The following is a 22,343-nucleotide window of genomic DNA, read 5'->3' on the forward strand; positions in this document are numbered from 1 at the left end:
AGGAGGATCACTGTGAGCTCGAGGCCACCCTGAGACTACATAGTTAATTCCAGGCCAGCCTGAGCCAGAATGAGACCCTACCTTGAAAACACAAAACAAAACAAAACAAAAAAAAGTACCATGCTTAGGCCACTTGGACCCATTTTCCAGCTTATATCGTGGCCAGACAGAGTTGTAGAGAACGGTAAGACGTTGTCCAAGAGTTGTAGAGGCTTTAACTTCTTAAGGAGACAGAGAAAGAGTGAAGCAAGGGTGAGAGAAAGGAACCAGGGCTTAAGCTGGGTTTACACAGAACACCGATACGACCCCCTGGCCCATCAGGGTGAACAGGGCCTGCACCTACCATGTGGGCAGAGGCCGTACAGGTCACAACTATCAGCTACTCCTTTTTTTTTTTTTTAGGCAGAGAGAGAAACTGCAAACAATTTATTTAATTTTTAAACCATTTGACGACCAACGAGTTAAATGTTTTATTTTTCTGACTTATTTTCTATTGATTTATTAGAGACAGAGAGGAGGACAGAGAGAGAGAGAGAGAGAGAGAGAGAGAGAGAGAGAGAGAGAGAGTGAAAATGGACACTCCAGGGCCTCTAGCCACTACAAACAAACTCCAGATGCATGTTACACCATGTGCATCTGGCTTATGTGGGACCTGGAGAATTGGACCTGGGTCCTTAGGCTTCACATGCAAGTGCCTTAACTGCTAAGCCATCTCTCCAGCCCTGCAAACAATTTATTTATTTAAGAGAAAGAGAATGGTGCGCCATAGCCTCCAGCCACTGTAAACAAACTCCAGATGCATGCACCACCTCCTGTATCTGGCTTACATCAGTACTGGGGAATCAAACCTTGGTCCCTAGGCTTCACAGGCAAGCACCTTAACTGCTAAGCCATCTCTCCAGCCCAGATATTATTCTTTCAAAGGATTCTCCTGAACATAATGTTCCTTCCAGCATGATGAGACTCCAAAGCAAGAAACCCTGCTTCAAATGAGGTGGACAAGTGACGAGTGTCCTAAAAATTGTCACAAACACATGCTATGGCACACATACACACAAATAAATACTAAGATTTACAAATTTAAAAAAAAATATTTCTATTTATTTATGTATTTGACAAAAGACAGGGAAAGGGAAAGAGAGAGAGGCAGACAGAGAGAATGGGTGTACCAGGACCTCTCCAGCCACTGCAAACAAACTCCAGACACATGTGCCACCCCGTGCATCAGGCCTATGTGCATTCTGGGGAATCAAACCTGGGTCCTTTGGCTTTGTAGGCATGTGCTTCAACAACTAAGCCATCTCTCCAGCCCTAAAAAATATTTTAAAATATCTTATTTATTTATTTACTTATTTATTTACTTGAGAGAGAGAATGGATGCATCAGGGTCTCTACCTACTGCAAAGGAACTCCACACACAGGCACCACCTTGTGCATTGGCTTATATGGGTACCGGGGAATGAAACCTGGGTTCTTAGGCTTTGCAGGCAAGTACCTTAACTGCTAAGCCATCTCTTCAGCCATTGAAATTTTTTTTCAATATTTTATGTTTATTTATTTATTTAAGAGAGATACAGAAATAGGTAGGTAGAGAGAGAGAGAGAGAGAGAGAGAGAGAATGGGCATGCCAGGGCCTCTAGCCGCTGCAAAGGAACTACAGATATGTGTGCCCCCTTGTGGATCTTGTTTACATGGGTCCTGGAGAGTTGAACCTTTGGTTTTGCAGGCAAGTGCCTTAGCCACTAAGCCATCTCTCCAGCCCCTTAAAAATATTTTAAGTTAAGCTGGGTGTGGTGGCACATGCCTTTAACCCACACACTCCTTTAACGGCCATGAGTCCAAGGCCACCCTCAGACTATATAGTGAATTACAGGTTAGCCTGGGATTAAAGGCATGTGCCACCATATGCGGCCAAATTTTTTTTTAATTTCTTTATTTGCACACGTGTGTGCATGCGTGCATGTGTGTGTGTTAGATGCTTGCAACACTCTTTTTGTCTGGCTTTACATGTATGCTGTGGAATTGAACCCACACTGACAGGCTTTGCAAGCAAGCGCCTTTAACTGCTGAGCCATTTGCCCAGCCCCCAAACTAAAATATAAAATAACATATTTAAAAGACAGGTGGATAGCCAGGTATGGTGGCACGTGCCTTTAATCCTAGTACTCAGGAGGCAGAGGTAGGAGGATCGCTGTGAATTTGAGGCCACCCTGAGACTACATAGTTAATTCCAAGTCAGCCTGGACCAGCATGAGACCCTACCTTGAAACCCCCCCCCAAAAAAATAAAAAAGACAGGTTGATAGACGGGTGTGGTGGTGGCGCATGCCTTTAATCCCAGAACTTGGAAGGCAGAGGTAGGAGGTTTGCCGTGAGTTTGAGGCCACCCTGAGACTACATAGTGAATTCCAGGTCAGCCTGAGCTAGAGTGAGACCCTACCTCAAAAAAACAAGGAAAAAAAAAAAAAAAGACTGGTGGAGTTGGGAGTTTAGCTCAGTGGAAGTGTTTGTCTAACAAGCACAAGGCCCCAGGTTTGGTCCTTAGATGCAAGAGGGATCTGGGGGGATAGAGGCAATCTTTAGAGATGTAACTTGAGAGCCACTAAAATCCTAAATATGCCCATTACAGATACAGTTAATTGTGACTCTCCCTTGAGAAGCCTATACCCACAGGCATATCTTATCTCCCTAAGCATCTTTCTTTCTATTAACCCCCATGTTTAAGATCTATATCACTTAGCTGAGCATGGTGGCACATGCCTTTACTCCCAGCACCTGGGAGGCAGAGGTAGGAGGATTGCCCTGACTTCGAGACCGCCCTGAGACTCCACAGTGAATTCCAGGTCAGCCTGGGCTAGAGTGAGACCCTACCTCAAAAAACAAAAAACAACAACAACAACAAAAGACCTTTTATCACTTAATAAATCTCCAACTCAGACCTGGGAAGATGGTTCAGCAGTTAAAGGCACTTGCTTGCAAAGCTTGTTTGCCCACCATTTTTTTGTATCTGGTTTATGCAGGTGGCTTGAGAATTGAACTCCAGCCAAAAGGCTTTGCAAGTGCCTTTAACTGCTAAGTCATCTTCCCTGCCTTATTTATGTATTTATTTATTTATTATTTATTTGAGAGTGATACAGAAAGAAAGACAGTGAGTTTGGCTGTCCCAGGGCCTCCTGCCACTGCAAACTCCAGACATATGTGCCATCCTGTGTATCTGGCTTAAGTGGGTACTGGGAAATTGAACCCAGGGCCATCAGGCTTTGCCAGCAACTGCTGAGTCATCTCTCCAGCCCCATGTTGTAGTTTTGCTTTGAGGCAGGGCCTTATGTAGCTCAGGCTGGCCTTGACCTCTATTCTCCTGCCTCTCACCTTCAGAGTGCTGGCGCTGCAGGTTCTTACCACCCAGTTTTTCCTCACTTGTTTTGTCTCCTAATAAAGCCCAGGCTAGCCTTGAATTTATGATATGCAGGCATTAACTCTCAAATCCTGTTGTACAAACTTTAAAATACATATTTTTTATTTTAGCTGGGCGTGGTGGCATATACCACCCAGCACGCAGGAGGCAGAGGTAGGAGGATCACCATGAGTTCAAGGCCACCCTGAGTCTACATAGTGAATTCCAGGTCAGTCTGGGCTAGAGCGTCTCATAATGGTACCTTGAAAAGCCAAAATAATATGTATATTTGAGAGAGAGCACACCAAAGCCATCAGCCACTGCAAATGAACTCCAGGTACATGCACCACCTTGTACATCTGGCTTATGTGGGTCCTAGAGAATTGAACTGGGTTCTTTGGATTTGCAGGTAAGTGCCTTAACTGCTAAACCATCTCTCCAGCCAAGTTTTTTTTTTTTTAGTCAGGATCCAGACTGGCCTTGAACTCAAAATATCTGAAGATGACCTTGAACTTCTGATCCTCCTGCCTCCAGTTCTTGAGTGCTGGGATGTCATGCCTGAGCCACTAAGGCCGGTTTTAAGGAACTCTTTTTGAGCAAATTATTTGTAGATCCGGGGCCTGGTGGAGCATGCATTCAATCCCAGCACTCCGGAGGCTGAGGTAGGAGGATCATTATGAGTTCGAGGCTAGCCTGGGACTATCAGAATGAGTTTCAGGTCACGGCTAGGCTAGAATGAGACCCTACCTAGACAGTCCCCCCCCCCCAAAAAAAAAAGTAATAAAATATTTGTAGAATCTGGGCTTTAGTGTCCCTACCAATGAATGGGGGATATTTTTTCCAAATTTAGAGAAGGAAATGAGAAGTGGCATCAGCTGACTGTAACTAAAGTCCCTCATCCTAGAACTGAAGAAGCCCATCTAGGAGGATGGGGCCTTGCTGCTGTAACTACAAGTTTTCCAACCCACCGCACGTACTCCGAAGTCCTAGGAGCAAAGCAAAACCGAGCCGCTCCTAGGCTTCCCGCAGGGACACAGGCAAGGAGCACCTAAACCTCGCGAGATTTGATGGCAGCTCCAAATCCCAGCCTCTCCCTGTCTCGCGATACCACAGCGCATGAGCAGTGCCTCCGCGGCTAGGGCTTGCGGGAAAGATGGAGTGTCCTGTGCTTGACTCTACGGAGGCTGCGGGCGGTGGAGGGGCCGGGCCAGGCGACAGCTCGGAGGAGCGGGAGGGTCGGGAACCGGACAGAGTGTGCTTCGACCGCGAGAGGGCGCGCCGTCTGTGGGAAGCAGTGTCCGGGGCCCAGCCGGTGGGGAGGAAGGAAGGTGAGTGCGGGACGTCGGCGGCCGGTGTAGCCCCTCGCCCGCCTGCTGGGATGACCGAGGGACGGTCCCCGGGGCTCTGGTCACGTCCCCCCCCACACACACACACACCAGCCCCAGGACTCCCAAACTCATGCTCATAAAGAATGCAGGGCTTCGAAATTGAGGGCCCCCGAGACTTCTTTTTCCTTCTGTCCTCCTTTCTCATCCATCTAAACACAGTTTTCTGCAAACTCTTGGGAGATGGGCAGACTCTTCGTGCCAGATCCATGGCCAAGCAACTACTATACCTCCCCATCTCTCTGCAACTGTCCAGCATTCCTCCCTTCTCTCAAACCCAACACTTCTGACGGATTTGGTTGTCTTTATTGTGTCTGTGTTCCAGAAGTTCTCAGGTGTCTTACTCCATAGCTGTCCTCCTTATTTATTGAGACAAGGTATCTCACTTGAACCCAGCTAGCAAGCTTGGCCCGCTAGTTGGGGTGATCTCTTGTCTCCCAGCTCCCGAAGGCTGAAACACAGGTTTAGCATTTAAGTGGGTGTTGAGGGGGTTCAAACTCGGATCCTCACGTTTGTGCTTTACCCACTGAACCATTTCCTCAGCCTCCTTATTTGGGGGAGATTATATATATGTTTTTTATTTATTACTTACTTGAAAGACACGGAGAAATAGAGAGAGAGAGAGAATGGGTGCACTAGGGCATCTAGCCCCTGGGGAATCGAACCTAGGACCTTAGGCTTCACAGGCAAGTGCCTCAACCGCTAAGACATCTCTCCAGGCATTTTTTTTTTTTTCCAGATGGTTTCTTATCCGGTAGCCCAGACTAGCCTCAAACGTGTGAACATGTTGGGATTCCAGGTATTAGCAAGAGTGCAGGCTTTGGAAGGTCTTCATGACTCCCAGGTTCCTCCTGTGCCTGGGGGCTCATTTCTGTATGTCTGTAGCTAGGAATTTATAGTAAGAGGAGGGCCAGAAGTCTGAGAAACTGACCAGGGTATATGTTGTTGTTTTCTTTGAGGTAGGGTCTCACTCTAGCCCGACCTGGAATTCACTATGTAGTCTCAGAGAGGGCCTCAACTCACAGTGATCCTCCTACCTCTGCCTCCCAAGTGCTGGGAATAAAGGCACCACCATATCTGGCAACCCAGCTTCTTTATTTGTGGAGGGCAGTGTATCCACTTTTAGGGGGTCACTTCTGGGCGTTTGACCTGAACCTGGGTAAGATGGGAGATAGAGGAAGGTGGAGAGGATTGGCCTGATCTGGCTGCATAGCCTCCTTCATTTTGTCCTGAACTAGCTACTTAATATTAACCCAGATATACAGGGAACTGTATCTGGGCTTCTGTGCTAATCCTGACAGGTATCTTCAGGGAAATCAGATTTCTGTAATGATTGGCTTGCTGCTGAGCAGGCTATTATAAAGTTTAATGTGTTTGTGAACTGCCTGCCCTGGATAAAATTGAGTCTGTATCCAAGAGAGATGTGTTTAAACTTGGGTGTGTACAACTCCAATCTAACAAGTTTAGCCTGGCTCCTAAATTAATATGTATACTATTTATGAGTTCCTAGCGCTTTTGGACTTTGATATATGTTTGAAGTCAAATATGGTAGTCCATGCCTGGAGGCAGGAGGATCAGGATTTGAAATTGCCTTAACTACATAGCAAGTTCAAGGTAGTCTGAGCTATATGAGACCTTTTCTCAAAAACAAGAAAGAAAGATGCCAGGCATAGTGATGCATCATGCCTTTAATGCCAGCACTCTGGAGGCAGAGGTAGGAGGATCACCATGATTTTGAGGCCACCCTGAAACTATACAGTGAATTTCAGGTCAAGCTAGAGTGAGAACTTACCTTGGAAAACCAAAAAAAAAAAAAAAAAAAGAATGGTGAGTGGGTGGAGGGATTGCTTAGTGGTTAAGGTGCTTGCCTGCAAAGCCAAAGAACCCAGGTTCGATTCCCCACATAAGCCAGTTGTACAAGGTGGTGCATGTGTCTGGAGTTTGTTTGCAGTGGCTGGAGGCCCTGACGTGCCCATTCTGTCTCTCTCTCTCCCTTTCTCTCTGCCAAATAAATAAAAATAAAATATATTTCAAAGAAAGAAAGATAGCACTCAGGAGGCAGAGGTGGGAGGAACACCGTGAGTTCAAGGCCACCTTCAGACTACCTAGTGAACTCCAGGTCCGCCTGGACTAGAGCAAAACCCTATCTTGAAAAACAAAAAACAAACAAAAATAAAGGGAGGGAGGCTGGAGAGTTGGCTTAGCAGTTAAGATGCTTGCCTGCTAAGCCTAAGAACCCTGTTGAATTCCCCAGTACCCATGTAGGCTAGATATACAAGGTGGCACATATATCTGGAGTTTGTGGTGGCTAAAGGCCCTGGTCCACCCATTCATAGTCTTTCTCTTTCTCTCTCCCTCCAATAAAATAACATGTTTTTTTAAAAAGGAACAGAAAAGAAGATTGGTACAAAGTTACCTCCCTCTACCCAAATTTCCTTTCCTTAATTTGACATTTACTGATGTCCTTGCTCTAGAGTGCCTTGCAGCCCAGTCTAGGAAGCAGACACTAAAACAGCTCCAGTGTAATATACTGTAAGAGAAGAACAAACAGAGATGTCTTAAGAACTGGGGGTACATAAGAAGAAAGTGATCTTGGAGACAGGGAGAGCATGTCTGAACCTTGAAACAGAGAACACAGCAACTGTGATCTGAAAAATGATCTGTATTTATGAAGATATGGTGGTGTCACAGCTTTACCACAGCTCATGTTCCTGTTTCCACTTCTCCCATATTTATGCAGGGATACCTGCAGCATTTATTCTCACTTTTCCTCATAGCACCTTCATTACCATAAATTATGTACCATACATTCAACCATTATAAATGTACCACTCATTGACTTTTAGTAAAAGTATCGAGTAGCCAGGTGTAGAGCACTCACGTGGCATAGATAGGAGAATTGCTGTGAGTTTAAGACCAGCCTGGAACTACAGAGTAAGTTCCAAGTCAGCCTGAGTTACAATGAGACTCTGCCTCAAAGAAAAAAGAAAAGAGCTGGATGTGGTGGCTCACGCCTTTAATTCCAGCACATGAGAGGCAGAGGTAGGAGGATCGCTGTGAGTTCTAGGCTACCCTGAGACTATATAGTGAATTCCTGGACAGCCTGAGCTACAGCTAGACCCTACCTCGAGCCACCCCCCTCCTATAAAAAAGGAAAAGAAAAAAAAAGATAAAAACATAAGAAAAGAAAAAAAAGTATAAGCCACGTATGGTGGCACACACCTTTAATCCCGGCTCTCAGCAGGCAGAGGTTGGAGGATTGCTGTGAGTTTAAAGCCAGCCTGGAACTGCAGTGTGAGTTCCAGGTCAGCATGGGCTAGAACAAGACCCAACCTTGAAAAGCCCTACCCCCCAAAAAAAGAAAGGAAGTAAAAAGTATAGTAAAAACTACTGTTTCCATTAAGTCTTCACTCCCTTCTATTTTAGGGACCACTGATGAGTTTCTGTATCCATAAATTTGCCTTTTCTTCTTTTAAAAAATATTTTTTGACAGCTTCCATAATTGTAAACAATATTCCATGGTAATACCCTCCCTCCCCCCACTTTCCTCTTTGGAACTCCACTCTCCATCCTATCCCTCCCACTCTCTTATTTTGTTTGTTTGTTTTTTGAGGTAGGATTTCCCTCTAGCCCAGGCTGACCTGGAATTCACTATGGAGTCACAGGGTGGCCTCGAATTCACAGCGATCCTCCTACCTCTGCCTCCCAAGTGCTGGGATTAAAGGCGTGCGCCACCACGCCTGGCTTTACTCTCTCTTATTTTGATGCCATGATCTTTTCCTCCTATTATGATGGTCTTGTGTAGGTAGTGTCAGGCACTATGAGGTCATGGATATCCAGGCCATTTTGTGTCTGGAGGAGCATGTTGTAAGGAGTCCTACCCTTCCTTTGGCTCTTACATTCTTTCCGCCACCTCTTCCACAATGGACCCTGAGCCATGGAAGGTGTGATGGAGATATTTCAGTGCTGAGCACTCCTCTGTCACTTCTCACACCATGGTGCCTTCGGAGTCAAGGTTATTGCCATCTAAAAAAAGAAAGTTCTCTAACCAAAAATGAGAGTAACATTAATATGTGGGTATGAATATTAAGAGAAGTGCTTACTGGGCAGTGTGGTGTACATATACATTTACCCAGACACCAGCAGGCATCACACCCTGTGGTGGCTTGATTCAGATGTCCCCCATAAACTTAGTTGTTCTGAATGCTAGGTCCCCAGCTGATGGGAGGTTTGGGAATTAACATCTCCTGGAGGCAGTGTATTGTTGGGGTTGGGCTAATGGGTGTTACAGCCAGTTTCTCCATGCCAGTGTTTGGCATACTCCTCTGTTGCTATGGTCTACCTTATGTTGGCCAGGGGGTGATGTCTACCCTCTGCTCATGCCATTGTTTTCCCTGCCATCATGGAGCTTCTCCCTTGAGACTGTAAGCCAAAATAAACCTTTTTCCCACAAGTTGCTCTTGGTTGGGTGATTTCTATCAGCAATGTGAACCTGACTGCAACACACCCCTAGGGCTCATGACTACCCCTATGGTAGGTTTTCAGTATCAGGAATGTATTCCCTCCCATGGAGCAGGCCTCCAGTCCAATTAGAGGGCAGTTGGTTTCCCCCATAAAAGACATGCCACTATTGCACCCGTTGGCTCATTTGGCCTGGCTGGCCAAATATAAAGCTTACAGTGTCCACTGTTTGGTAACTTCACGGGTGATTTCTCTCTCTCCCATTGAACTGTATGCAGCATGGCTTTTTCCAGCTTTCTGTCAGCTGGTCTACATGGAGAAGGTTATCAGTTCAGCTCCAGCAGGATTTCTCAGTGATCTTGCAGCCCAAGTATGTGGAGTCTTCAGCAATAGGTTCATACCATCTATTCCTGGTGGAAAACCAAGGGCTTTGGCAATGACCTGTAATGTTTTAGGGACATCAGGGACCTCCCTGGCCAACAACTCAGTGGAAGGTATCTCATCCCTGACATGGAAAATTTTCTATTAACAATCTATGGCTCCTGTGTGTTCCATTGTTCAAAACAGTAGGTTTCCATATGATTTATTTATATCCTCTTAGATTTTGATTAACCCTCCCTCCACTTTTCCTTTACTCAATCTCTTCCCCTGACCTCACTTAGGCCTTTTCACCCCCATTAATCTGTCCTTCTACTTACATGTATATAATACCATCCTATTAAGTGACCCCCTTCCCTCCCTTTCTGTTCCCTTTATGTCTCCCTTCTGGCTTACTGGCCTATGCTACTGAGTTTTTTTCCTACTCACACAGAAGTCCAGTCATTTTGTAGCTAGGATCCACATATGAGAGAGAACATGCGATGTTTGGTTTTCTGGGCTTGGGTTACCTCACTTAGTATAATTCTTGTCAGATCCATCCATTTTCCTACAAGTTTCATAACTTCATTTTTCTTTACTGATGAGTAGAACTCCATTGTGTAAATGTGCCACATCTTCATTATCCACTCATCACTTGAGGGACATCTAGGCTGGATCCATTTCCCAGCTATTGTGAATATAGCAGTAATAAACATGGTTGAGCAAGTATCTATAAGGTAATGAGATGAGTCTTTAGGATATACACCCAGGAGTGGTGTAGCTGGATCATATAATAGATCTATTTTTAGCTGTCTCAGGAACCTCCACACTGATTTCCACAATGGCTGGACCAGATTGCATTCCTACCAACAGTGTAGAAGGGTTCCTTTTTTTCTCCATCCTTGCTAGTATTTATGGTTGTTTGTTTTCATAATGGTAGCCTATCTGACAGGAGTGAGATGGAATCTCAACATAGTTTTAATCTGCATTTCCCTGATGACTAGGGATGTAGAACATTTTGCAGATGTTTACATGCCATCTGTGTTTCTTCTTTTGAGAACTCTCTATTTAGTTCCATAACCCTTTTTTTTTTTTTTGGTTTTTCAAGGTAGGGTCTCACTCTAGCCCAGGCTGACCTGGAATTCACTATGGAGTCTCAGGGTGGCCTCGAACTCATGGTGGTCCTCCTACCTCTGCCTCCCGAGTGCTGGGTTAAAGGCATGCGCCACCACGCCCGGCTCCATAACCCATTTTTAACTAGGTTGTTTGATTTCTTATTGTTTAATTTTTTGAGTTATTTGTGTATCCTAGAGATTAATCCTCTATCATATGTATAGCTGGCAAAGATTTTCTCCCATTCTGTAGGTTGCCTCTTTGCTCTATTCACAGTGTCTTTTGCCCTACAAAAGCTTTGTAATTTCATGAGGTCTCAGCAGTTGTGTTGTTTTGTTTTGTTTTTCAAGGTAGGGTTTCACTCTAGTCCACGCTGACCTGGAATTCATTATATAGTCTCAGCGTGGCCTCGAACTCACAGTGATTCTCCTATCTTTGCTTCCCGAGTGCTGGGATTAAAGGCGTGTGCCACCACACCTCCCTTATTTATGTATTTCTTTAAGAGAGAAAGAGGAAGAGGCAGAGAGAGAGAGAATGGGCGCACAGTGCCTCTAGCCAGTGCAAAGGAAATACAGACAGGGTGGCCTTGAACTCATGGTGTTCCTCCTACCTCCACCTCCTCAGTGCTGGGATTAAAGGCATGCACCACCACGACTGGCTCAATGTCTTTCTTTTTAAAAAATACTTTATTTTTGTTTATTTGTGAGCAGAAAGAAAATGGGCACAGTAGGGCTTTTTGCCACTGCAAATGCACTCTTTTGTGCATCTGGTTTACATGGGTACTGGGGGATTAAACCTGGACCATCAGGCCTTGCAGGAAAGCACTTTTTTTTTAAATTTTTTGTTCATTTTTTATTTATTTATTTGAGAGTGACAGACACAGAGAGAAAGACAAATAGAGGGAGAGAAAGAGAATGGGCACGCCAGGGCTTCCAGCCACTGCAAATGAACTCCAGACGTGTGCGCCCCCTTGTGCATCTGGCGAATGTGGGACCTGGGGAACCGAGCCTCGAACCGGGGTCCTTAGGCTTCACAGGCAAGCGCTTAACCGCTAAGCCATCTCTCCAGCCCTTTATTGTTTTTTCAAATTAGGGTCTCATTCTAGCCCACTTAACCGCTAAGCCATCTCTCCAGCCTGGAAAGCACTTTTTAACTGCTGAGCTGTATCTCCAGGCCCCGATATGTTGTCTTTTGTTGTTGTTGTTGTTTTTCTTTGAGATAGGGTCTCACTCTAGCACCAGGCTGACCTGGCACTCACTCTGTAGTGCCAGGCTGGCCTCGAACTCACAGTAATCCTTCTACCTCTGCCTCCTGAGTGAACAAATTAAAGGTGTGCACCACACCTGGCTATACTATTTATTTATTTATTCATTCATTTATTCATTTATTTATTTATTTGAGGTAGGGTTTCACTCTAGCTCAGGCTGACCTGGAATTCACTATGTAGTCTCACAGTGCCCTTGAACTCACAGCAATTCTCCTACCTCTGCGTCCTGAGTGCTGGGGTTAAAGGCGTGTGCCAAGACACCTGACTATATGTTATCTTTTGAGTTTAGCCCCTCTTTTTAAAAAATTGTGTGTGTAGATATATTTGTGTGTGTAGATATATTTGTGTGTGTATGGGCACACCAGGGTCTCTTGCTACTGCAGCACTTGCTGTTTGCCACTTTGTATTTGGTTTTATGTAGATGGCTTGGGAATTGAACCTGGGCCAGTAGGCTTTGCAAGCAAGTGTCTTTAACCCTCAGCCATCTTCTTTGTAGTGCTGTTTAGCATGTTTGTGGGGTCCAGCCAAATCAGTGCGTATTGGTACTTTATTCCTTTTTACTGTTTTGTCAAATTCTGCTGAATGGATAGGCCACATTTGTCCATTCATTCACCGCTTGTGAGCCTTTGGATTGTTTGCAGTTTGGACCTCTTAAGAATAATCCTGCTATGGATATTTATACACAAGTGGACATTCCTTTCTCTTTCTTTCTTTTCTTCTTCTTTTGTTTATTTTTATTTATTTGTTTGGGAGCAACAGAGAAAGAGGCAGATATATAGAGAGAAAGAAAGGGCATGCCAGGGCCTCCAGCCACTGCAAGTGAACTCCAGGCACATGTGCCCCTTGTGCATTTGACTAATGTGGGTCCTGGGGAATCAAGCCTCAAACTGGGGTCCTTGGGCTTCACAGACAAGCACTTAACCGCTAAGCCATCTCTCCAGCTTTTTTTAATTATTATTTTTATTTATTTATTTTTTTGGATTTTCAAGGTAGAGTTTCACTCTAGTCCAGGCTGACCTGGTCTTCACTATGTAGTTTCAGGGTGGCCTTGAACCCACAGCAATCCTCCTACCTCTGCCTCCTGAGTGCTGGGATTAAAGGTGTGGATCACCACACCCAGCCTGGCATAAAAAAACTTTTTAAATATTTACTTATTTATTTGAGAGAGAGAATGAGCATGCCAGGGCCTTTAGCATCTGCAGCAGGACTTCAGGTGCATGTGCTACCCTGTGCATCTGGCTTGTGTGGGTTCTGGGGAATCAAACCTGGGTCTTTAGGCTTAGCAGACAAGTACCTTAACCGTTAAGCTAGCTCTCCAGCTCCCATTTTACATTTTTTCCATTGATGGAAGAGAGCTTCAGTTTCTGTATACCTCCCTGAATATGTATTATCTTTTTGTTTTTGTTTTTTGTTTTTTGAGGTAGGGTCTCACTCTAGCTCAGTCTGACCTAGAATTCACTATGTAATCTCAGGGTGGCCTTGAACTCACGGTGATCCTCCTACCTCTACCTCCTGAGTGCTGGGATTAAAGGCGTGTGCCACCATGCCTGCTTGTTTTATTGTTTTTATTCTAGCCATTCCAGCAGATATGTAGTGCTGTCTCACTGTTTTCTAAACACTGGTGATGTTGAACACCAGTTCATGTACTTATTACCCACTGGTATATTACATTTGGTAAATATCTCACATTTATTGCTTATTTTGTAATTGAGCTGTTTGTCGTATTACTGAATTAAAAGTTATTTATGGGCTGGAGAGATGGCTTAGCGGTTAAGCGCTTGCTTGTGAAGCCTAAGGACCCCGGTTCGAGGCTCGGTTCCCCAGGTCCCACGTTAGCCAGATGCACAAGGGGGCGCACGCGTCTGGAGTTCGTTTGCAGAGGCTGGAAGCCCTGGCGTGCCCATTCTCTCTCTCTCCCTCTATCTGTCTTTCTCTCTGTGTCTGTCACTCTCAAATAAATAAATAAATTTTTAAAAAAAGTTATGTACATATGGCACATGCATGGAGGTCAGAGAACAACTTAGGTGTCTGGGTTCCACCTTGTTTGAGACAGGGTCTTTTGCTACTGCAAACAAACTTCCACACTGCAAATAAACATCAGACTAGCAGGCCCACAAACTTCCTATTCCTCTGGTTCTGCCTCACATTGTTATAGGTGCATTGGGATCACAGGTACATGAGCCACTTGGCATCTGGCTTTATGTGGGTGCTGGGGAACGGAACAAACCCAGCTGGCAGGTTTTGCAAGCAAGTATTCCTAACTTCTGAGGCATCTCCCTAGCCTCTTGTATAATTAAAATTTTTATTTTAATTATTTAGTTAGGCAAATAGGCAGATAAATAGAGAAAATGGGCACACCAGGGCTTCTAGCCACTGTACACAAACTCCAGAGGCATGTGCCACCCTGTACACCTAATTTATGTGGGTCCTGGGGAATTGAACCTGGGTCCTTAGGCTTCACATGCAAGCGCCATAACCACTAAGCCCTCTCTCCAGCCTCCTATTATTTATTTATTTATTTGCAAGCAGAAAGTGTGTATGTATGTATATCAATATTCATATTCTCTCTGTGTCTGTATGTAGTGCCAGAGATCAAAACCAGGGCCTGCTAGGCAAGTGCTGTAATGTTATATACATCCTTGGCCTTTATTTATTTATTTATTTATTTATTTTTGGTTTTTCTAGGTAGCATCTCACTGTAGCCCAGGCTGACCTGGAATTTACTATGTAGTCTCAGGTTGACCTTGAACCATGGTGATCCTCCTACTTCTGCCTCCCAAGTGCTAGGATTAAAGATGTGTGCCACCATGCCCAGCTTGACCTGTAATTTCCTTTTATTTATTTTTTAATTTTTTTGGGGAGTGGGTTGGTCTTGCTCTAGCTCAGGCTAACCTGGAAATCACTCTGTAGTCTCAATGTGGCCTCAAACTCAAGGCAATCTTCTTGCCTCTGCCTCCTGAGTGCTGGCATTAAAGGCATGCACCACCACACCAAGGTCTCTACTTTTAAAAGAATTTGGGGCTTTTTGAGGTGGCTCAGAGGTTAAAGGTACTTGCTTGCAAAGCCTGATGGTCCAGGTTCAATTCCCCAGTACCCATGTAAAGCCAGATGCACCAAGTGAACATGTATCCTTTTTCTTTTAAACGGTTTCTTAAAAAAATATATTTATTTAAAAGAGAGAAAAAGGGGGAGAGGGAGAGAGAGAGAGAATGGACACACCAGGGCCTCCAGCCATTGCAAACGAATTCCAGACACATGCACCCCCCACCTTGTATATCTGGCTTATGTGGGTCCTGGAGAATAAAACTTGGATTCTTTGGCTTTTCAGACAAACACCTTAACCGCTAAGCCGTCTCTCCAGCTATTCTTTTTTTACAGGTAGGGTTTTACTCTCTCAGGCTGATCTGGAATTTACCATGTAGTCTCAGGGTGGCCTCGAACTCACAGCACTCCGCCTACCTCTGCCTCCTGAGTGCTGGAATTAAAGGTGTGTGCCACCATGCCTGGCTTTTTTTTTTTTTGCAATTTGTTTGCAGTGGCAAGAGGCCTTGGTATACTTGTACCCCCCTTTCCTTGCAAATAAATAATAAATAAATAATATATATAATTTAAATATATTTTATTTATTTATTTGAGAGAGAAAGGCAGAAGGAGGGGAGGGGAATGGGCACGCCAGGGCCTCTAGCCACTGCAAACAAACTCCAGATGCATGTGCCCCCCTTGTGCATCTGGCTTATGTGGGTCCTGGAGAGTCAAATCTGGATTCTTTGGCTTTGCAGGCAAACACCTTAACTGCTAAGCAACCTCTCCAGCCTAAAATACTAATTAATCTACTAACGAAAATAATTTCTTCTCAGTTTGAACATGAATTGAGTGTAGTCTTCATACTACCAGTAACATTAGAAAAAAAGAAAAATCTGCGAGTGAGGCTGGAGAGATGGATAAAGCACTTAAACCTGAACACCTGGGTTTAAGTTAGATCTCCATTGGTTGCCATGGTGGGCTTCTGTATTGCCAGCAAGGCAATGAGTGACCTGAAAGTTCTGACCTTCACAGGCACCTTCACATATGCATGTATAATTTTTTGTTTTGGTTTTTTGAGCTAGGGTCTCACTCTAGCTCAGGGTGAGTTCCAGGTCAGCCTGAGCTAGAGTGAGACCCTACCTCAAAAAACAAAAAAATAAAAGAATCAGAAGTCAAGGATTTTTTTTTTTTTTTTAAGGTAGGGTCTCGCTCTAGCTCATGCTAACCTGGAATTCACTATGTAGTCAGGGATCAGGGTGGCCTCCAAATCATGACAATCTTCCTACCTCTGCCTCCCAAGTGCTGGCATTAAAAGCATGCACCACTACCCCTGGCTCTGCCAGGATTTTTATGGTGCATTGAATTTGTGGATCTGTTTAAGAAGAATTGCTATAAAGGCAATATTGAGACACATACACGCACACACATATGTAAACCAAAACTAGTTTGAAGAAATTAATGTTTTTTTAATTTTTTAAAATTTATTAAAGAACCGGGCATGGTAGCACATGCCTTCAATCCCAGCACTCGCAAGGCAGAGGTAGGAGGATCGCCTTGAGTTGGAGGCCACCATGAAACTACTACTGGGCTAAAGTGAGACTCTACCTTGAAAAACAAAAAAACAAAAAAATTAAAGAGCAAGAGAGAGAGAGAGAGAGAGAGAGAGAGAGAGGACACACCAGACATCTAGCAAACAAATTCCAGATTCATGTGCCTCCTTTTGTGTCTGGCTTATGTGGGTCCTAGAGAATTGAACCTGGGCCCATAGGCTTTGCAGGCAAACACCTTAAATGCCAAGCCATCTCTCCAGCCTGAAGAAATTATTTGAAATGACTAATTTGTGCTCTTTCGGAAATGTGTTTGTTTGGTTGGTTTTTCGAGGTAGGGTTTCATTGACCTGGAATTCACTATGTAGTCTCAGGATGGCCTTGAACTCACAGTGATCCTCCTAACTCTGCCTCCTGAGTGCTAGAATTAAAGGCATGAACCACCACACCTGGCTTCTGAAATATGTTAAATGTAGCTTTTCAAACAGAATCTTTGACTTGAAATTTAATGAATACTTGAACATTTTTTGTATATATTCTTTGTTTATAATTTTGTACAGTACCAATGACAAAAATACAGTATCATAATAAGATCAGGTTTGTTGATCTTTTAGTTACAGGCACAAAGAATTTATTCGTCTGTAACATGATAATGGAAAATAATGGATAAAAGTAGGAAAAATGATTGTTAATGCTGACTATGGTCTTGAAAGGTTCTGGAAGCAGTAAATTTTTTTTTTTCCCTGGCATATGTTTTCCTAACATTTTCCTCCATTGTTTTGAAGTTTGGGACTGGGGAGAAACAAGTTTTTGAATTGGGTTATTTTGAATTTTCAAATACAGATCTTTAGAATGTCATTTCATAAATGGCAGTTTGGGAAATTAAGAACTTTTTGTTTGTTTTTTGATTTTTCAAGGTAGGGTCTCACTGTAGCTCAGGCTGACCTGGAATTCACTGTGTTGCCTCAGGGTGGCCTTGAACTCACAGAGATTCTTCTACCTCTGCCTCCGAGTACTGGGATTAAAGGTGTGCACCACCACACCCAGCTAAGAACTTTTGAAAATGAAGATTAGTATGGCCAATTTTTTGTTTGTTTTTGAGGTAGAGTATTGCTCTAGCCCACACTGATCTGGGACTCACTGTGTAGTCTCAGGCTGGCCTCGAACTCAAGGCGATCCTCTTACCTCTGCCTCCCAAGTGCTGGGATCAAAGGTGTGCACCACCACACCCGGCTACTATGGCCAATTATTTATTTATTTACTTAATTATTAGAGGGAGAGGGAGAGAGAGAATGGGCATACCAGGGCCTCCAGCCTCTGCAAATGAACTCCAGATGCATGTGCCACCATATGCATCTGGCTTACGTGGGTACTGAGGAGTCAGATATGGGTCTTTAGGCTTCATAGGCAAATGTCTTAACTTCTAAGCCATCTCTCCAGCCCCATGTATGGCCAATTTTAAAAACTGGGTTGTTAGGTTCCATATATTTTTTAAGAGTTATTTTCATTTATTTATTTACTAGAAGCAGAGATGGGGAGAGAGATAGACAGAAAGTAGGCACATCACGGCCTCTAGCCACTGCAAATGAACTCCAGACACATGCACCACCGTGTGCATCTGGCTTACGTGGGACCTGGAAAACTGAACGTTGGTCCTTAGGCTTCCTTAACCATTAAGCCATCTCTCCAGCCCCCCATATGTGTTATTGTATTTCATTGGTTTTCGTTATTTCTTTCCCAGTTTTGATGACAGTGATTTTGCCATTTTGTTACATCAACTCATGGTCTTGTTTTTACATGGTAAGTGCATGTATTTAGGACTTATCTTAACAGGGGCTTAAAATAAATTTGCTCATATTTATGTGTAAATGTTTGGGTTTCTGAATTTACCAACAGATGTTTATTTCAGAATGTAGTAACGGTATCTTAAAGTATCCTGGTCAAAAAAATAAAAATATAATAAAATAATAATAATAAACCCTGTGTAGAAGTGTGAATGTGAAATGTTCCTCATGGCCTTAGATGTTTGTGAGTAAGCTCCTCCTTCTTAGTTCCCAGCTGGTGGAGCCAGTGGGAGGTGGTTCCTTGCTGGAGGTGTGCCAGTGGGAGTGGACCTTGGGGATGATAGTCCAGTCCACTGGGTGTTGAGAGCTGTCTCACTCAGACTGCTCTCTCTGCTATGGATATGTTCAAAGACTGTTGTTGAGGTAGCAGTCATCCACACTGATGGTTTTCTTTTCCCTCTACAGTGGAACACATGATCCAGAAGAACCAGTGTCTCTTCACCAACACCCAGTGTAAGGTTTGTTGTGCCTTACTGATCTCTGAGTCCCAGAAGCTGGCACATTACCAGGTACGCCATTGGTCCTTTAGCAGTGCTTTTCCTTTCCGACCCAGGCCAAGTCCTCCCTCCTTTGGCTTGCACAGTGATGGGTAATTTCTTTTTTAGCTTCCAGATGTCACCTCTACACATTTTGCTTTTGACTTGATTGACTTCAATTTCTCCAAGTCTCATCTTTCTATCCCATCCAGGATCATTATATGTATATCTTCCCTTACAGTTTAATATAGTAGGAAGTGTGAACTTTGACTTTAAATAGATCTGAGTTTGAATCCCAGCTCTGCTACTCAACTTGACCATCTGCAGCCTCCATTCTTCGTGTGTGAGGAGGTAGCAGTGTTCTCATAAATTGTGAAGATTACATCTGAAGCATGTAGCACAGAGTAGGAATTTACTAAACTAAGTTTCTTCCTTCCCCCATCCTCTCCTTAAAGGATTTTGTGAGGATGATTCAGAGAAAAATCTAGTAGTTTTGAGTGCCTTTCATACGAAATGGCATTTGGCTATCCTTGATCTTTTTCCTGGGTTCTTGCAGAGCAAAAAACATGCCAACAAAGTGAAGAGATACCTAGCAATCCATGGAATGGAGACATTAAAGGGGGAAACGAAGAGGCTAGACTCAGATCAGGTAATACAGCTGTCATGTTGAGACTGCTCGCTTCCAGATGAAACCAGCGAGCAGGTTGGTGTGAAAGAGCATGGGCACATGGCTACAGATCCCGGGCCCTGTTGTTTGATTTGCACAGGTCTTAATGCATTGAGCCTTGATTTTGGGATGCTGCTGGGTGTGGTTACTGACACACATGTAATCCTAGTGCTTGGGAGATAGAGGCAAGAGGATTAGGAGTTCAAGGTCATTTTCAGCAGCATAGCAAGTTTGAGACCTACCTGGGCTACATGCGACTCTGTCTCAAACAAACAGAAAACAAGGCTGGGTAGATAGCTCAGCAATTAAAGGTACTTGGTTTATAAAGCCTGCTGGCCTTCATTCAATTCCCTAGCCTCCCATGTAAAGCTGAGCAGGCACTCATTTGCAATGATGAAATGTTGACATTTCCATACATATATATACATGCAAATAAATAAATTTTAAAAACACAAAGGTGAGAAAACAAACAAAACCCAAGAATGCTGATATTAGCTATCTTTTGGGATTTTTTTCCTAACTAAAACAAGAAAAGGCTTATGAAACAGTACCTGACCCAGAGCCTTGGACTAGTAGAGACTCAGTAAATGGAACCATTGTCACACCTCACTACTCAGATTTGGTTGGAGCCTGAGAAAAAGTAGAAGGAAGCTACTAGCTGCTTGTTTTCTTGAACTGTGGGGCGGAAGGGCAGAAGAACTCAGCATATGAATAAACAAGAGAAAAAAAAGGCCTCCTTATTGTGACAAAATCACAGTTGCTTTTTGGCTCAGAAGAATTATTCTGAAAAAAAACTCCTAGGCCATTGGGAGTGAGTACCTATATGTTTGCAGTACAGGAGGCTGTGCACACCATGGGATGAGAAGCCCCCAGACAGTGCTCTGAGTGACTTTGGTTAAATCACTTAACCTCCCAGCTTCACTCATAAGGTTGAGCTGAATCATAAGATATTGTAAGGTAAAATTTTAGTCCTCAGTAAATACTCAGTGAGTGCCGGGAGGTGGCACACGCCTTTAATTCCAGCCATTAGTTCAAGGCCACCCTGAGACTACATAGTGAATTCCAGGTCAGCCCGGGCTAAAGCAAGACCCTACCTCAGAGAGGGAAAAAAAAAAAAAAAAAACAGTTACTCTGTAAACTGCTCATTTGGAAGGCCCTTGCTTGTCCCTTCTAGAAACTTACTCAACTCATCCCCTAGTTGCCCATGTGATTTAGAATTCAGAAAGATAAGATAAATTACTTGACCTCCTTGTACTTCAGTTCCTCCAATTCTTGGAGTGGCTGAGTAGTTCAAACAAGATTACAGCACCCACCATGAATAACAACCCCAAAATGTCCTTAATGTTAAGATTCAGAAATGCTGAATGGCTATTCTATTCAGAGATCAGACTTTCTCAGGAAAATTGGGAGACTTTACTATATATAGGTTTGAATACGTTTTCTAGCCTAGCCATAACCAGCAAAAATCAAAGAACCCTGAGCATCTGCCCATGCCAGGCCCCAGCAGGGTGCCAGGAATAGGAGCAGAGATGACTCAAACTATAACACTGTCGGCTTGGGGTAGCAAGGGGTCTACTAAAAGTTTAGTATACTCAAGCAGTACAAGGGAAGAGCAAGATGCATTCTTCCGGAACATGTACGAAGGAGCTTGATGATTTCTTGCCAAATGATTTTTGTTTTTAAGTAAATCTTCCAGTTCACTGGCTATTATTGAAACTGAGTCTTTAAGGCTAAGCAGACATAATGCCAGGTAGGAAAGAAGGAAGAACATCCTAGGTAGTAAGAATGAAGCAGTAAAAATGCTCCAAGCAAAGCAAGGAAGTCAGAGAAAATAGAATGGGGAATGATGAGCAGAGCCTGGCATGGAGTAGCTGGAGAAGAATCCATAAAGGTAGGTGGGGATTAAAGTGTGAAAGGGGTCTTCAATACCCTTTATCTTAGGGGCAGTGGGGAGCCATTGAAGATTTCCCGGCTGGGCAGGGGCATGATCAGACCTGTGTTCTTTCTCCCAACCAGAAGAGCAGCAGAAGCAAAGACAAGAACCAGTGCTGCCCCATCTGTAACATGACCTTTTCCTCCCCTGTTGTGGCCCAGTCGCACTACCTGGGGAAGACCCACGCAAAGAACTTAAAGCTGAAGCAGCAATCCACTAAGGTGGAAGGTACTGGTTTTCCTGAGTAGTGCTGTATTGGGACCCCTCACATCCTCAGGGCACCATCACCAGGTGCTTCTAGAAGTGCTCACTGGGCCTCAGACTTGGAAAGGTTGTACTACTTTTGAGAGCCCTTAAGAATATCAAACTAGGGGGTGGGGATGTAGCTCATTAGGTAGAGTGCTTGCCTAGCATGCAAGAAGCCCTGTCTGATGGGCATGATAGCACTGCATTAAACTGGGCATAGTGGTACATGCCTATAGTCCCAGCACTCAGGAGGTAGAGGCAGAAGGATTAGAAGTTCAAGGTCATCATTGCCTAATTTAGTAGACCTTTCTTCATTGAAATGAAGCTTCAGCTGGGCATGGTGGTACATGCCTTTAATCTCACTCATGAGGCAGAGATAGGATTGCTGTGAGTGAGTTTGAGGCCACCCTGAGACTACATAGTGAATTCCATGTCAGCCTGGGCTATCGTGAAACCCTACTTTAAAAAAAAAAAAAACAAGCCTGATGTGGTGTTGCACACCTTTAATCTCAGCACCCGGGAGGCAGAGATAGGAGGATCACTGTGAGTTCCAGGCCACCGAGACTACATGGTGAATTACAGGTCAGCCTGGGCCAGAGTGAAACCCTACCTCAAAGAAACAAAACACAC

The 22,343-nt window shown here is 44.0% G+C and overlaps 1 protein-coding gene across 4 annotated transcripts in view; it reads left to right on the plus strand.

The window, feature by feature from the left end:
* Window positions 1–4,545: 4,545 nt before the first annotated feature.
* Znf346 (zinc finger protein 346) overlaps window positions 4,546–22,343 on the plus strand; it is a 54,590-nt gene continuing 36,792 nt past the window's right edge. For 3 of the 4 annotated variants that reach the window (XM_045153441.1, XM_045153442.1, XM_045153444.1), the window contains exons 1-4: window positions 4,546–4,721; window positions 18,797–18,900; window positions 19,424–19,516; window positions 21,551–21,695. In XM_045153441.1, coding sequence (XP_045009376.1) covers window positions 4,547–4,721; window positions 18,797–18,900; window positions 19,424–19,516; window positions 21,551–21,695 — 517 coding nt within the window. In that variant the 5' untranslated portion in view covers window position 4,546. The remainder of the gene's footprint in view (window positions 4,722–18,796; window positions 18,901–19,423; window positions 19,517–21,550; window positions 21,696–22,343) is intronic. The other variant, XM_045153443.1, reaches the window with a different exon arrangement.

This window comes from Jaculus jaculus, chromosome 6 (assembly GCF_020740685.1).
Source record: "Jaculus jaculus isolate mJacJac1 chromosome 6, mJacJac1.mat.Y.cur, whole genome shotgun sequence".
Classification (NCBI taxonomy): domain Eukaryota; kingdom Metazoa; phylum Chordata; class Mammalia; order Rodentia; family Dipodidae; genus Jaculus; species Jaculus jaculus.